This window comes from Salmo trutta, unplaced genomic scaffold (assembly GCF_901001165.1).
Source record: "Salmo trutta unplaced genomic scaffold, fSalTru1.1, whole genome shotgun sequence".
Taxonomy (NCBI): Eukaryota; Metazoa; Chordata; class Actinopteri; order Salmoniformes; family Salmonidae; genus Salmo; species Salmo trutta.
The window spans coordinates 27,501-44,733 of record NW_021823383.1 but is presented as its reverse complement, the minus strand read 5'-3'; the positions used below and the strand labels follow the sequence as shown (position 1 = coordinate 44,733).

Below are 17,233 nucleotides of genomic sequence, written 5' to 3'. Positions count from 1 at the left end.
TACACACTCTAGTAGTAAGTCTACCTTCTCCTGTCTTCCTGTTCCTCTCCAGGTGTCTGTAGCAGATGTGAATGACAACCCTCCGCGATTCGAAAGAGAGTTTTACCGGGGCGCGGTCAGAGAGAGTGACCCGCCAGGAGAGGTGGTGTCTGTCCTCAGCACCAACGACGGAGACACCACAGATCAAAACAAACTGGTCAGCTACCACATCACAGGTTAGTTAGTTAGTATGTTGGATAGTTAGTTAGTATGTTGGTTAGTTAGCTAGTTAGCTAGTTAATATGTTGGTTAGTGTCACGCCCTGACCATAGAGAGCCTATGGTGTAGTAGGTCAGGGCGTGACTAGAGGGTGTTCTAGTATATATATTTCTATGTTGGTGCTCTTGGTATGGTTCCCAATTAGAGGCAGCTGATGTTCGTTGTCTCTAATTGGGGATCATACTTAAGGGTTCCCTTTTCCCACCTGCATTGTGGGATATTGTTTTGTGTATGTGCATGTAGCACCACGTAGTCACGTGTCGTTGTTCGTTTATTGTTTTGTTTGTGCTGAAGTTTCACTTGTTAATAAAGATGTGGAACTCTACGTACGCTGCACCTTGGTCCAGTTGTTACGACAACCGTGACAGAATATCCCACCAAAACAAGGACCAAGCAGCGTGCAACGATGGGAAAAATAAGTTAGACCTGGGAGGAGATCATGGGAGGACACGATACCCTTCCTTGGCAGGAGTCGCAGAGGACGCAGGAAGGACCACAGAAACCCCAAGAATGTGTTTTTTTTTGGGGGGGGGGCACATGGCGGCTGAGCAGAGGGAAGAGCCAGAGACCACCTGGGAGGAGATAGAGAAGTGGTCGGTCGACCCAAGGAGAGTACCAACCCTGCCTGGGAGTCGATGGAACAGTGCGAGGAGGGATACCGGAGAATGGAGTTGGTTAGGAGTATGCAGGCGTTTGGAGGAACGTGTCATCAGTGCGGTGAAACCTGGGCCGGCTCCACGCATCTGGCCTCCAGTATGCCTCCCCAGTCCGGTACGTCCTGTGCCTGCTCCCTGCACTCGCCCTGAAGAGCCAGAGACCGTCAGGGAGGCAATGGGGAAGTTGGGAGAGAGAGAGATGAGAGAGATGTTGTGCAAGTGTGTTCTGCTCAACATCCGACCAGAGGATCCGATTAGCAGTCTGGTGCAACCTGTACCGGCTCCACGCTTCAGGCCTCCAGTACGCCTCCCCAGTCCGGTACGTCCTGTGTCTACTCCTCGCACTCGCCCTGAAGAGCGTGCAACCTGTGCCGGCCCCACGCATCAGGCCTCCAGTAATAATGTGTCTTCTGAAGGTTATTGGTTGCACTAGATCTTATTTAGGGGCTTCATAGCAAAGGGGGTGAATACATATACACGCACCACTTTTCAAAAAACAAGTTATTTTTTTCATTTCACTTCACCAATCTGGACCATTTTGTGTTTGTCCATTACACGAAATTCATATAAAAAATCCATTTAAATTACAGGTTGTAATGCAACAAAATAGAAAAAACACCAAGGGGATAAATAGTTTTGCACTGTAAGTGTGTGTGTGATCAGAACAAACTGGTCAGCTACCACAGGTTAGTATATCAGCTGGTTAGTTAGTTAGTTAGTTAGTTAGTTAGTTAGTTAGTTAGTTAGTTAGTTAGTTAGTTAGTTAGTTAGTTAGTTAGTTAGTATACTGGACAAAAATATAAACGCAAAAGTGTAAAGTGTTGGTCCTGTGTTTCATGATCTGAAATAAAAGATCCCAGAAATGTTCCATTCTCACAAAAAGCTTATTTCTCTCAAATTTGGTCCACAAATGTGTTTACATCCCTGTTAGTGAGCATTTCTCCTTTGCCAAGATAATCCACCCACCTGACAGGTGTGGTATATCAAGAAGCTGATTAAACTGTATGATCATTACACAGGTACACCTTGTGCTGGGGACAATAAAAGGCCACTCTAAAAGGTGCAGTTTTGTCACACAACACAACGCCACAGATGTCTAAAGTTTTGAGGGAGAGTGCAATTGGCATGCTGACTGCTGACTGCAGGAATGTCCACCAGAGCTGTTGCAAGAGAATTGAATGCACAAACTGTTAGAAACCGTCTCAAGGAAGCGCACCAGCGTGTTCGTTGTCCTCACCAGGGTCTTGATCTGACTGCAGTTTGACATCGCAACCGACTTCAGTGGGAAAATGCTCACAATCGATGGCCACTGGCACGCTGGAGAAGTGTGCTCTTCACGGATGAATCCTGGTTTCAACTGTACTGGGCAGATGGCATCGTGTGGGCGAGCGGTTTGTTGTTTTGAACAGAATGCCCTATGGTGGCAGTGGGGTTATCGTATGGACAGGCATAAGCTATGGACAACAAACACAATTGCATTTTATAGATGGCAATTTGAATGCACAGAGATGCCGTGACGAGATCCTGAGGCCCATTGTCGTGCCATTCATCCGCCGCCATCACCTCATGTTTCAGCATGATAATGCACGGCCCCATGTCGCAAGGATATGTACACAATTCCTGGAAGCTGAAAATGTCCCAGTTCCTCCATGGCCTGCATACTCATCAGATATGTCCCACATTGAGCATGTTTGGGATGCTCTGGATTGACTTGTACGACATCATGTTCCAGTTCCCGATAATATCCAGCAACTTCGCACAGCCATTGAAGAGGAGTGGGACAACATTCCACAGGCCACAATCAACAGCCTGATCAACTCTATGTGAAGGAGATGTATCACGCTGCTTGAGGCAAATGGTGGTCACACCAGATACTGACTGGTTCTCTGATCCACTCCCCTACTATCTGTGAACAACAGATGCATATCTGTATTCCCAGTCATGTGAAATCCATAGATTAGGACCTAATGAATTTATTTCAATTGACTGATTTAATTATATGAACTGTAACTCAGTAAAAACTTGAAATTGTTGCATGTTGAATTTATATTTTTGTTCAGTGAATAATAGATAGTTAGTATGTTAGTTATCTAGTTATTATGTCAGCGTGTTAGTTAGTATGTTAGTTAGCTAGATAGTATGTTATTAATTTACTATGTTGCTTAGTTAGCTAGTTTGTTTGTTTGTTAGTATTTTGGTTAGTTAGTGTGTTGGTTGGTTGGTTGGTTGATTGGTTGGTTGGTTGGTTAGTTAGTTAGTTAGTTTTCTTGTTTAGTTAGTTAGTTAGTTAGTTAGTTAGCTTTCTTGTTTAGTTAGTTAGTTAGTTAGTTAGTTAGTTAGTTAGTTAGTTAGTTAGTTTTCTTGTTTAGTTAGTTGGTTAGTTAGTTAGTTTTCTTTTTTAGTTAGTTAGTTAGTTTTCTTGTTTAGTTAGTTTTCTTGTTTAGTTAGTTAGTTAGTTTTCTTGTTTAGTTAGTTAGTTAGTTAGTTAGTTAGTTAGTTAGTTAGTTAGTTAGTTAGTTTTCTTGTTTAGTTAGTTAGTTAGTTAGTTAGTTAGTTAGTTAGTTTTCTTGTTTAGTTAGTTGGTTAGTTAGTTAGTTTTCTTGTTTAGTTAGTTAGTTAGTTAGTTAGTTAGTTAGTTTTCTTGTTTAGTTAGTTAGTTAGTTGGTTGGTTAGTTAGTTAGTTAGTTTTCTTGTTTAGTTAGTTAGTTAGTTAGTTAGTTAGTTAGTTTTCTTGTTTAGTTAGTTAGTTAGTTAGTTAGTTAGTTAGTTAGTTAGTTAGTTAGTTAGTTAGTTAGTTAGTTAGTTAGTTAGTTAGTTTTCTTGTTTAGTTAGTTAGTTAGTTAGTTAGTTCGTTGTCTTGTTTAGTTAGTTAGTTAGTTAGTTAGTTCGTTGTCTTGTTTAGTTAGTTAGTTAGTTAGTTAGTTAGTTAGTTAGTTAGTTAGTTAGTTCTTTCGTTCGTTCGTTCGTTAGCATGTTGGCTAGTTAGATAGTTTGTTAGTTCGTTTGTTAGTTACCTAGTTAGTTAGTTAGTTAGTTAGATAGTCTATTAGTGTATGTTAGTTAGTTAGTTAGTTAGTTAGTTAGTATGTTGGCTAGTTAGTTAGTTAGTATGTTGGCTAGTTAGTTAGTTAGTATGTTGACTAGTTAGTTAGTTAGTATGTTGGCTAGTTAGTTAGTTAGTTAGTATGTTGGCTAGTTAGTTAGTCAGTACCAAGCACAAAGGACGATGGAGACAGCCGAGTTTGTGTGCGTGTATGTCTGTGTGAATGTCTAACCTCTCCTCTCACTACAGGTGGTAACCCAGGGGGAGTGTTCAGTATAGCTCTGGTCCAGGGTGAATGGATGGTGGTGGTGCGCGGTCAGCTGGACAGGGAAAAACAGGACTTCTATGTACTCAACATCACCGCTAGCGACGGCCTCTACATCACCCGTACTGCCGTGGAGGTCACTGTCATGGACGCCAACGACAACACACCTGTCTGCAACCAGGTCAGAGATCAGGGGTCACAGTGTAGAACTAGAACAGATATAATTGTAGAAATTGAACAGATAGAAAGATGTTGTAGGAGTAGGGGGAGTCATTATACTGTAGGAGTAGGGGGAGTCAGTATACTGTAGCAGTAGGGGGAGTCAGTATACTGTAGCAGTAGGGGGAGTCAGTATACTGTAGGAGTAGGGGGAGTCAGTATACTGTAGCAGTAGGGGGAGTCAGTATACTGTAGGAGTAGGGGGAGACAGTATACTGTAGGAGTAGGGGGAGACAGTATACTGTAGGAGTAGGGGGAGACAGTATACTGTAGGAGTAGGGGGAGTCAGTATACTGTAGGAGTAGGGGGAGACAGTATACTGTAGGAGTAGGGGGAGTCAGTATACTGTAGCAGTAGGGGGAGTCAGTATACTGTAGGAGTAGGGGGAGTCATGTTCCAGGGGGAGACAGTATACTGTAGGAGTAGGGGGAGACATGTAGCAGGGGGAGACAGTATACTGTAGGAGTAGGGGGAGTCATGTTCCAGGGGGAGACAGTATACTGTAGGAGTAGGGGGAGACAGTATACTGTAGGAGTAGGGGGAGACATGTAGCAGGGGGAGACAGTATACTGTAGCAGTAGGGGGAGTCAGTATACTGTAGGAGTAGGGGGAGACAGTATACTGTAGGAGTAGGGGGAGTCAGTATACTGTAGGAGTAGGGGGAGACAGTATACTGTAGCAGTAGGGGGAGACAGTATACTGTAGGAGTAGGGTGAGACACTATACTGTAGGAGTAGGGGGAGACAGTATACTGTAGGAGTAGGGGGAGACAGTATACTGTAGCAGTAGGGGGAGACAGTATACTGTAGGAGAGGGGGAGTCAGTATACTGTAGGAGTAGGAGGAGACAGTATACTGTAGGAGTAGGGGGAGACAGTATACTGTAGGAATAGGGGGAGACAGTATATTGTAGCAGTAGGGGGAGACAGTATACTGTAGGAGTAGGGGGAGACAGTATACTGTAGGAGTAGGGGGAGACAGTATACTGTAGGAGTAGGGGGAGACAGTATACTGTAGGAGTAGGGAGAGTCAGTATACTGTAGGAGTAGGGGGAGTCAGTATACTGTAGCAGTAGGGGGAGACAGTATACTGTAGCAGTAGGGGGAGACAGTATACTGTAGCAGTAGGGGGAGACAGTATACTGTAGGAGTAGGGGGAGACAGTATACTGTAGCAGTAGGGGGAGACAGTATACTGTAGGAGTAGGGGGAGACAGTATGCTGTAGGAGTAGGGGGAGACAGTATACTGTAGGAGTAGGGGGAGACAGTATACTGTAGGAGTAGGGAGAGTCAGTATACTGTAGGAGTAGGGGGAGACAGTATACTGTAGCAGTAGGGGGAGACAGTATACTGTAGCAGTAGGGGGAGACAGTATACTGTAGCAGTAGGGGGAGACAGTATACTGTAGCAGTAGGGGGAGACAGTATACTGTAGGAGTAGGGGGAGACAGTATACTGTAGGAGTAGGGGGAGACAGTATACTGTAGGAGTAGGGGGAGACAGTATACTGTAGGAGTAGGGGGAGACAGTATACTGTAGGAGTAGGGGGAGACAGTATACTGTAGCAGTAGGGGGAGACAGTATACTGTAGGAGTAGGGGGAGTCAGTATACTGTAGGAGTAGGGGGGGACAGTATACTGTAGGAGTAGGGGAGACAGTATACTGTAGGAGTAGGGGGAGTCAGTATACTGTAGGAGTAGGGGGAGACAGTATACTGTAGCAGTAGGGGGAGTCAGTATACTGTAGGAGTAGGGGGAGTCAGTATACTGTAGGAGTAGGGGGAGACATGTAGCAAGGGGAGTCAGTATACTGTAGGAGTAGGGGTAGATAGTATACTGTAGGAGTAGGGGGAGACAGTATACTGTAGGAGTAGGGGGGGACAGTATACTGTAGGAGTAGGGGGAGACAGTATACTGTAGGAGTAGGGGGAGACAGTATACTGTAGGAGTAGGGGGAGACAGTATACTGTAGGAGTAGGGGGAGACAGTATACTGTAGGAGTAGGGGGAGACAGTATACTGTAGGAGTAGGGGGAGACAGTATACTGTAGGAGTAGGGGGAGACAGTATACTGTAGCAGTAGGGGGAGACAGTATACTGTAGGAGTAGGGGGAGACAGTATACTGTAGGAGTAGGGGGAAGCAGTATACTGTAGGAGTAGGGGGAGACAGTATACTGTAGGAGTAGGGGGAGACAGTATACTGTAGGAGTAGGGGGAGTCAGTATACTGTAGGAGTAGGGGGAGACAGTATACTGTAGGAGTAGGAGGAGACAGTATACTGTAGGAGTAGGGGGAGTCAGTATACTGTAGGAGTAGGAGGAGACAGTATACTGTAGGAGTAGGGGGAGACAGTATACTGTAGGAGTAGGGGGAGACAGTATACTGTAGGAGTAGGGGGAGACAGTATACTGTAGGAGTAGGGGGAGACAGTATACTGTAGGAGTAGGGGGAGACAGTATACTGTAGCAGTAGGGGGAGACAGTATACTGTAGGAGTAGGGGGAGACAGTATACTGTAGGAGTAGGGGGAGACAGTATACTGTAGCAGTAGGGGGAGACAGTATACTGTAGGAGTAGGGGGAGACAGTATACTGTAGGAGTATGGGGAGACAGTATACTGTAGTACTGTAAGGCAGAGTTGTTTTATGTGTGTGTGTTTTCAGGTGGTTCCTCCTTGGGCCTATATGGGGTCAATGATACGTGTGTTAATGTGGTTGTGTGTGCCTGTCCGTGTGTGTGTGCACATCTCTCTAGGCGGTCTACAGCGTGGCCTTCCCTGAGGACATGCCCCCTAACCAGGGCATTCTGACAGTAGGTGCATCCGACGCCGACACAGGCACCAGCGCTGAGATACAGTATTCGCTTTTTGGGATCGGAGTAGAGGACTTCTATATGGACGCAAACACTGGTATGAACACGCACACACACACACACACACACACACACACACACACACAAACTCTGGTATGAACACACGCAAACACTGGTATGAACACACACACACACACTGGTATGAACACACACACACACGCAAACACTGGTATGAACACACACACACACACACACAAACTCGGGTATGAACACACACACACACACACACACACACACACACACACACAAACTCTGGTATGAACACACACACTGGTATGTTTTTGCACAAACAGCTTCATCTTCATCTTCTTCTTCTGCCGTCTAGGTGACATGAAGACAGCGGCGGTGATGGACCGCGAGAAGACCTTCAGCTACAAGTTGATCGCCCAGGCAACCGACGGTGGCGGGCTCTTCTGTCGCTCTGAGGTCTCTGTCACGCTATTGGATGTAAACGACAACCCGCCCTCCTTTTTTTCCAGCCAATACCTGGCCACCATTTATGAGAACGCCGCCCCCAAAGCACTGCTGACACGCCTACAAGCCAGTGACCCTGACGAAGGTGTGTGTGCGTGTGCGTGCGTGCGTGTGTGTGTGTGTGTGCGTGCGTGTGTGTGCGTGCGTGTGCATGCGTGTGCGTGCATGTGCGTGCGTGTGCGTGCGTAGTTCTAGGTCTCAGGGCGGTATGTTACGTCACTTGAACGATAGCTTAAGGTTTAACTAAGAGTATTTACCGTATATCGGGGAATTTGGACAAAAACATCACAATTATTTATTATCATTTTTTTCAATACATTTAATTATTTGTAGATAATTTTTAAGTAAATATCTGCAGTCAACTTGTGTAAACCTTAGGAGATAAAGCAGATCACCTGTCACATTATTTTACATGATGAACAGTTGAGCCAGTCACGTGTTTGTTTGTAAATAGCACAATGGGAGAAAGAGGGAGCTGGTGAATCCATAGAGTTCTATAATCATCTGTCTGTTGTTGTACGGTACACATAAGGTGATGAAGCTACGCTTGTATGCAATTCACTACTAAATGTTTGTCATCAGATATCTTCTAATGGCTCTTCTAATTAGCAAACGTGCTAATCTTTGGAAAATAAAATCGATGACCTATACGGAAAATTAAACTACCAAACGGGACATTCAAAACGGTAATATCTTATGCTTCACGGAGTCGTGGCTGAACGACGACATTATCAACATACAGCTGGCTGGTTATCTTTTTTTGGGATAGGGGGCAGTATTCGGGAGTTTGGATGACTGCAATGCCCAAAATAAACTGCCTGTTACTCAGGCCCAGAAGCTAGGATATGCATATAATTGATTTGGATAGAAAACACTCTAAAGTTTACAAAACTGTTAAAATAATGTCTGTGAGTATAACAGAACTGATATGGCAGGCAAAAACCTGAGGAAAATGGGATATTTTTCATGTGGGTACTTTTCAATTGAATGCCTATATGTAATGGGTATGTAATGTATGTAATGGGTTAGGACCCAGATTGCAGTTCCTATGGCTTCCACTAGATGTCAACAGTCTTTAGACATTGTTTCAGGCTTGTTTTCTGAAAAATGAAGAAGAATGAGACCTTTCTGTCAGTGGACTGAGGAAGCATGCAGTGCTGGTTTTGCGCGTGTGACCGAGTGTGCGCCCTTCGTTGTTTTTCCTTTCTATTGAATACGCTATTGTCCGGTTGAAATATTATTGATAATTTACACTGAAATGCCTACTTACGAGCCCCTAACCAACAATGCATTGTAATTGTAATTTACATTGTAATGTAAATATTTATATATTTTTAAATAAGAATAAGAAATAAAAGTAATTAAAGTAATTAAAGAGCAGCAGTAAAATAAAAATAGCGAGAGAGAGAGTATATACAGGGGGGTACTGGTACAGAGTCAATGTGCAGGGGCACCGGTTAGACGAGGTAATTGAGGTAATATGTACACAGAGGTAGAGTTCTTAAAGTGACTATGCATAGATGATAACAACAGAGACTCAGCCATGCCTCCTTGCCCGTCCAACATTTCCTCATCTCCCACCCCTTCTAATGCGACTATCCCCGATGCTTCTCCCTCTTTTCCCCCTGCCCCGCTACAAAGTTTCTCCCTGCAGGCGGTCACTGAGTCCGAGGTGCTAAAGGAGCTCCTTAAACTCTTTAAGGTTGCTGCCCCTATCATCGCCAAGCCTATCTCTGACCTTTTTAACCTGTCTCTCCTTTCTGGGGAGGTTCTCATTGCTTGGAAGGCAGCAACGGTTTGTCCTTTATTTAAAGGGGGAGATCAAGCTGATCCTAACAGTTATAGGCCTATATCTATTTTGACCTTTTTATCAAAGTGCTAGAAAACTTGTCAATAATCAACTGACTGGCTTTCTTGAGGTCTATAGTACTCTCTCGGGTATGCAATCTGGTTTCCGCTCAGGTTATGGATGTGTCACTGTAAATTTAAAGGTCCTCAATGATGTCACCATTGGCCTTGATTCTAAGCAATATTGTGCTGCTATTTTTATTGACTCGGCCAAAGCTTTTCATACGGTAGACCATTCCATTCTTGTGGGCCGGCTAAGGAGTATTGGTGTCTCTGAGGGGTCTTTGTTCTGGTTTGCTCACAAAGAGTGCAGTGTATAAAGTCAGAAAATCTGCTGTCTAGCCACTGCCTGTCACCAAGGGAGTACCCCAAGGCTCGATCCTAAGCCCCACGCTCTTCTCAATTTACATCAACAACATAGCTCAGGCAGCAGAAAGCTCTCTCATCCATTTATATGCAGATGATAGTCTTATACTCTGCTGGCCCCTCCCAGGATTTTGTGTTAAATGCTCTACAACAAAGCTTTCTTTAACCTTAACCTTGTTCTGAACACCTCCAAAACAAAGGTCATGTGGTTTGGTAAGAATGCTCCTCTCCCCACAGGTGTGATTACTACCTCTGAGGGTTTAGAGGTTGAGGTAGTCACCTCATACTAGTACTTGGGAGTATGGCTAGATGGTACACTGTCCTTCTCTCAGCACATGTCAAAGCTGCAGGCTAAAGTTAAATCTAGACTTGGTTTCCTCTATCGTAATCATTCCTTTTTCACCTCAGCTGCCAACCTGATTCAGATGACCAGCCTACCCATGTTAAAGGTCCCCAAAGCATACACATCCCTGTGTCGCTCCTCTTTTCAGTTCGCTGCAGCTAGCGACTGGAACGAGCTGCAACAAACACTCAAACTGGACAATTTTATCTCAATCTCTTCAAAGACTCAATCATGGACACTCTTACTGACAGTTGTGGCTGCTTTGTGTGATGTATTGTTATCTCTACGTTATTGCCCTTTGTGCTGTTGTCTGTGCCCAATAATGTTTGTACCATGTTTTGTGCTGCTACGATGTTGTGTTGCTACCATGTTGTTGTTATGTGTTGCTGCCTTGCTATGTTGTTGTCTTTATGTAGTGTTGTTTTGTCTCTCTTGTTGTGATGTGTGTTTTGTCCTGTATTTATATTTATTTATTTTTAATCTCAGCCCCTATCCCCACAGGAGGCCTTTTGCCTTTTGTTAGGCCGTCACTGTAAATAAGAATTTAACTGACTTGCCTAGTTAAATAAAGGTTAAATAAAAAATATAAAAAATTCAGAGTCAGAGAGAGTCAGCATGGCGCAATCGTCCTCCAGAAAGTAGTCCATCACAACTTTTCCCCAATGATCTTTGTCGATAGCGCCTGATAAATTCAGGGCAGCAATGTTATTGAGAGCAGTAGCAACATATATGCAGTTTTCCATGGCTAATGTTATATCTTTAAGAAAATCTGCAGTAGAAAGGATTATCAACGCATTACGAGCAGATCATTTTATAGACACAAGATGCTACACCGCAGACCAATCCAAACTCATCTCTCGGCATGTACAGCCCACTCATTATCTCAGCCAATCATGGCTAGCGAGAAGGTTGTGCCCTTTTTCTGTGGCTAAACCGACTAGGCTCGTAATTAAACCATTTTATGGCATGCAAGTTTAATATTAAGGCACATGAAAGTTCACATGTTAAAGAAGGCATTTCTGCCAACAACACAATTTCATTAAAAACTTTTTTTTAAATGTTCAAATGGCTCTCCTGTGAAGTCGTGACTTGTGACATATGCCTAGTTTCCTGAATCGGGTCACATATGAACATCTGGAGACCTTAGCCTAATCCTAACCGTACAGTGGTCTAGTCCCTGGTAGACTCAGCAGAGGGGTTCTTCTCCTTCCACTCTCAGTAAGGTTTAGGGTTAGAGGGTCTAGCTAGGCTAACATGCTAACATCATCCTTAGTCTTGTTCAGGGTTAGAATCAGGAGGGTCTAGCTAGGCTAACAGGCTAACATCATCTTTCCACTCTCAGTCAGGGTTAGAATTAGGAGGGTCTAGCTAGGCTAACAGGCTAACATCATTCTTACACTCTCAGTCAGGGTTAGAATTAGGAGGGTCTAGCTAGGCTAACAGGCTAACATCATCCTTCCACTCTCAGTCAGGGTTAGAATTAGGAGGGTCTAGCTAGGCTAACAGGCTAACATCATCCTTCCACTCTCAGTCAGGTTTAGAATTAGGAGGGTCTAGCTAGGCTAATATCATCCTTCCACTCTCAGTCAGGGTTAGAATTAGGAGGGTCTAGCTAGGCTAATATCATCCTTCCACTCTCAGTCAGGGTTAGAATTAGGAGGGTCTAGCTAGGCTAACAGGCTAACATCATCCTTCCACTCTCAGTCAGGGTTAGAATTAGGAGGGTCTAGCTAGGCTAATATCATCCTTCCACTCTCAGTCAGGGTTAGAATTAGGATGGTTTACACCACAATGATCGGTGGTCTACACCGTGATGACCTCTAGGTTAGAGGTTAGTGTTTAGCTAGCTGCTAGACTAACAGTCTGGTCTGTGTCTGGTTTAGCTAACAGACTAACTCTGTGTATTGTGTTTGTGGTTTCCTCCAGGTCCAAACCGTACGGTGGTGTACTCCCTGGTAGACTCCGCAGACGGGTTCTTCTCTATAGATCCGGTATCAGGCGTGGTGGTTCTGGAGAGAGCCCTGGACAGAGAGACCAGAGACTCCTATAGGATCAGGATCCAGGCCTCCGACCGCTCCGGACTGCAGGGGGCACTATCCTCACAGGTCAGTTATATGATAGGACACGGGTCAGTTATATGATAGGACACGGGTCAGTTATATGATAGGACACGGGTCAGTTATATGATAGGACACGGGTCAGTGATATGATAGGACACGGGTCAGTTATATGATAGGACACGGGTCAGTGATATGATAGGACACGGGTCAGTTATATGATAGGACACGGGTCAGTGATATGATAGGTCACGGGTCAGTGATATGATAGGACACGGGTCAGTTATATGATAAGACACGGGTCAGTTATCTGATAGGACACGGGTCAGTTATATGATAAGACACGGGTCAGTTATATGATAGGACACGGGTCAGTTATATGATAGGACACGGGTCAGTTATATGATAGGACACGGGTCAGTTATATGATAGGACACGGGTCAGTGATATGATAGGACACGGGTCAGTGATATGATAGGACACGGGTCAGTTATATGATAGGACACGGGTCAGTGATATGATAGGACACGGGTCAGTGATATGATAGGACACGGGTCAGTTATATGATAGGACACGGGTCAGTTATATGATAGGACACGGGTCAGTTATATGATAGGACACGGGTCAGTGATATGATAGGACACGGGTCAGTTATATGATAGGACACGGGTCAGTGATATGATAGAACACGGGTCAGTGATATGATAGGACACGGGTCAGTTATGATAGGACACGGGTCAGTGATATGATAGGACACAGGTTCAGCTGTTGGCACGAACACTTCCATACATTTAAATGGTCTGTCGACGTCAAGGTTTTCAGAACAGGATTCATTTTGTAATGGTTAGAGTTCATGTCTGTGGATCAGAACATTGTGGATTCACCTCCTGCAGGAGGTATTTTGACCATTATTTTTGATAAACCAATTAGATGTAAAGTTATCTGTTTAGTGGACCTGCGTGGTTCCGGCCCACTTGTTCACGTATAAATCGATCTTTGGACACCATGCCCTCCTTCTCATGTCTTCTTGGCATTTTAATCCATGCTTGCCAAACTAACATGTGTTGGATATTTTTCAACTTTGCCGTGCACAACTGTGTGAAGCTAGCCACAATAAGGATTATCCACGATATTTAAAGTGAATCAAACTGATACAAATAGTGTAATAATGCCATATTTGGACTAGATAAAGCTAAACAAGGTCGGGATATTGAACATCCCTTAGCCGTGGTATATTGGCCGTATAACACACCACCTCTGGCCTTATTGCTTATTGCGTTTACTGTAGTAGGTCAAAGCTGTGTGCTGTAAAACCTTGGTGGAGCATGGGTGGAGTAGCCATTGTGGTGCTGTAAAACCTTGGTAGAGCATGGGTGGCGTAGCCATTGTGGTGCTGTAAAACCTTGGTAGAGCATGGGTGGAGTAGCCATTGGGGTGCTGTAAAACCTTGGTAGAGCATGGGTGGAGTAGGCATTGTGGTGCTGTAAAACCTTGGTGGAGCATGGGTGGAGTAGGCATTGTGGTGCTGTATAACCTTGGTAGAGCATGGGTGGAGTAGGCATTGTGGTGCTCATGTGGATTTCCTTTCTTTTTAGGCTTCAGACCAATGCCTATTCTCACCTAAATCCTAGTTTTAAATATGATAGAACACAGGTCGGTTATATGAAAGACCACAGTCCCCATGCACAGGCTCCACACAGGACTGAGTCTGTGTTTCTATTGGCCAGCAGGGGGCACTATATTCACAGGTGATACAAGATTCCCACAATAAGTTGGGTGAATTTTGGCCCATTCCTCCTGACAGAGCTGGTGGAACTGAGTCAGGTTTGTAGGCCTCCTTCCTTGCACACGCTTTTTCAGTTCTGCCCACACATTTTCTACAGGATTGAGGTCAGGGCTTTGTGATGGCCACTCCAATACCTTGACTTTGTTGTCCTTAAGCCTTTTTGCCACAACTTTGGAAGTATGCTTGGGGTCATTGCCCATTTGGAAGACCAATTTGCGACCAAGCTTTAACTTCCTGACCGATGTCTTGAGATGTTGCTTCAATATATCCACATAATTTTCACTTCCTCATGATGCCATCTATTTTGTGAAGTGCACCAGTCCCTCCTGCAGCAAAGCACCCTTACAACATGATGCTGCCACCCCCGTGCTTCACGGTTGGGATGGTGTTCTTCGGCTTGCAAGCCTCCCCCTTTTTCCTCCAAACATAACAATGGTCATTATGGCCAAACAGTTCTATTTTTGTTTCATCAGAAAAAGTACGATCTATGTCACCATGTGCAGTTGCAAACCGTAGTGTTGCTTTTTTATGGCGGTTTTGGAGCAGTGGCTTCTTCCTTGCTGAGCAACCTTTCAGGTTATGTCGATATAGGACTTGTCTTACTGTGGATATAGATACTTTTGTACCTGTTTCCTCCAGCATCTTCACAAGGTCCTTTGCTGTTGTTCTGGGATTGATTTGCACTTTTCGCACCAAAGTATGTTAATCTCTAGGAGACAGAACGCGTCTCCTTCCTGAGCAGTATGACGGCTGCGTGGTCCCATGGTGTTTATACTTGCGTACTATTGTTTGTACAGATGAACGTGGTTCCTTCAGGCGTTTGGATATTGCTCCCAAGGATGAACCAGACTTGTGGAGGTCTACAATTTGAGGTCTTGGCTGATTTCTTTTGATTTTCCCATGATGTTAAGCAAGGAGGCAGTGAGTTTGAAGCTAGGCCTTGAAATACATCCACAGGTACACCTCCAATTGACTCAAATAATGACAATTAGCCTATCAGAAGCTTCTAAAGCCATGACATAATTTTCTGGAATTTTCCAAGCTGTTTAAAGGCACAGTCAACTTAGTGTATGTAAACTTCTGACCCACTGGAATTGTGATACAGTTAATTATAAGTGAAATAATCTGTCTGTAAACAATTGTTGGAAAAATTACTTATGTTACATGCACAATTACATGCACAAAGTAGATGTCCTAACCGACTTGCCAAAACTTTAGTTTGTTAACAAGAAATTTGTGGAGTGGTTGAAAAATGGGTTTTAATGACTCCAACCTAAGTGTATGTTAACTTCCGACTTCAACTGTAAATGTACTCTTCTGAATTGTTAAATATCGTTTTCCGGTGCTTTTAAATGCAGTCTTCAAGTTGTTTCTCGGCTCGTACCAATGCTTTAAACGTTTTAAACGTCTCTAAGGTTATGTATGTTTGTGTTTTGTGAATCTCTAAGGTTATGTATGTTTGTGTTTTGTGAATCTCTAAGGTTATGTATGTTTGTGTTTTGTGAATCTCTAAGGTTATGTATGTTTGTGTTTTGTGAATCTCTAAGGTTATGTATGTTTGTGTTTTGTGAATCTCTAAGGTTATGTATGTTTGTGTTTTGTGAATCTCTAAGGTTATGTATGTTTGTGTTTTGTGAATCTCTAAGGTTATGCATGTTTGTGTTTTGTGAATCTCTAAGGTTATGTATGTTTGTGTGTTTTGTGAATCTCTAAGGTTATGTATGTTTGTGTGTTTTGTGAATCTCTAAGGTTATGTATGTTTGTGTTTTGTGAATCTCTAAGGTTATGTATGTTTGTGTTTTGTGAATCTCTAAGGTTATGTATGTTTGTGTTTTGTGAATCTCTAAGGTTATGTATGTTTGTGTTTTGTGAATCTCTAAGGTTATGTATGTTTGTGTGTGTTATTGAATCTCTAAGGTTATGTATGTGTGTGTGTAACTGAATCTCTAAGGTTATGTATGTTTGTGTGTTTTGTGAATCTCTAAGGTTATGTATGTTTGTGTTTTGTGAATCTCTAAGGTTATGTATGTTTGTGTGTGTTATTGAATCTCTAAGGTTATGTATGTGTGTGTGTAATTGAATCTCTAAGGTTATGTGTGTTTGTGTGTTATTGAATCTCTAAGGTTATGTATGTTTGTGTTTTGTGAATCTCTAAGGTTATGTATGTTTGTGTTTTGTGAATCTCTAAGGTTCTGTATGTTTGTGTGTTTTGTGAATCTCTAAGGTTATGTATGTTTGTGTTTTGTGAATCTCTAAGGTTCTGTATGTTTGTGTGTTTTGTGAATCTCTAAGGTTATGTATGTTTGTGTTTTGTGAATCTCTAAGGTTCTGTATGTTTGTGTGTTTTGTGAATCTCTAAGGTTATGTATGTTTGTGTGTTTTGTGAATCTCTAAGTTTATGTATGTTTGTGTGTTTTGTGAATCTCTAAGGTTATGTATGTATGTGTGTTTTGTGAATCTCTAAGGTTATGTATGTTTGTGTGTTTTGTGAATCTCTAAGGTTCTGTGTGTTTGTGTGTTTGTGTGTTTTGTGAATCTCTAAGGTTATGTATGTGTGTGTGTGTTATTGCATCTCTAAGGTTCTGTGTGTGTGTGTTATTGAATCTCTAAGGTTCTGTATGTGTGTGTTTTGTGAATCTCTAAGGTTCTGTGTGTTTGTGTGTTATTGAATCTCTAAGGTTATGTATGTGTGTGTGTGTTATTGAATCTCTAAGGTTCTGTGTGTGTGTGTTTTGTGAATCTCTAAGGTTCTGTGTGTGTGTGTGTTATTGAATCTCTAAGGTTCTCTGTGTGTGTGTTTTGTGAATCTCTAAGGTTCTGTGTGTGTGTGTGTTATTGAATCTCTAAGGTTCTGTGTGTGTGTGTTATTGAATCTCTAAGGTTCTGTGTGTGTGTGTGTTATTGAATCTCTAAGGTTCTGTGTGTGTGTGTTTGTGTGTTGTTCTCGTTCCTAACAGGTGGATCTGACAGTAGTGGTGTTGGACGTCAACGACAACCCCCCGGTGTTCCAGAGGCGCGACTACACCGTCACCGTGCCCGAGGACGTTGCCAT

The 17,233-nt window shown here is 43.3% G+C and overlaps 1 protein-coding gene across 1 annotated transcript in view; it reads left to right on the top strand.

Annotated features, from left to right (window-relative positions):
• Nucleotides 1-52: 52 nt before the first annotated feature.
• The window catches only part of LOC115190478 (protocadherin Fat 3-like), a gene marked incomplete at its 5' end in the record, with an annotated part of 23,100 nt that continues 5,919 nt past the window's right edge, over nt 53-17,233 (top strand). Inside the window, 6 exons of the mRNA XM_029748765.1 lie at nt 53-215; nt 4,207-4,403; nt 7,191-7,344; nt 7,633-7,866; nt 12,265-12,443; nt 17,139-17,233. The exon at nt 17,139-17,233 is cut by the window's right edge and continues 119 nt beyond it. Of these exons, the coding sequence (XP_029604625.1) occupies nt 53-215; nt 4,207-4,403; nt 7,191-7,344; nt 7,633-7,866; nt 12,265-12,443; nt 17,139-17,233 (1,022 nt within the window). The remainder of the gene's footprint in view (nt 216-4,206; nt 4,404-7,190; nt 7,345-7,632; nt 7,867-12,264; nt 12,444-17,138) is intronic.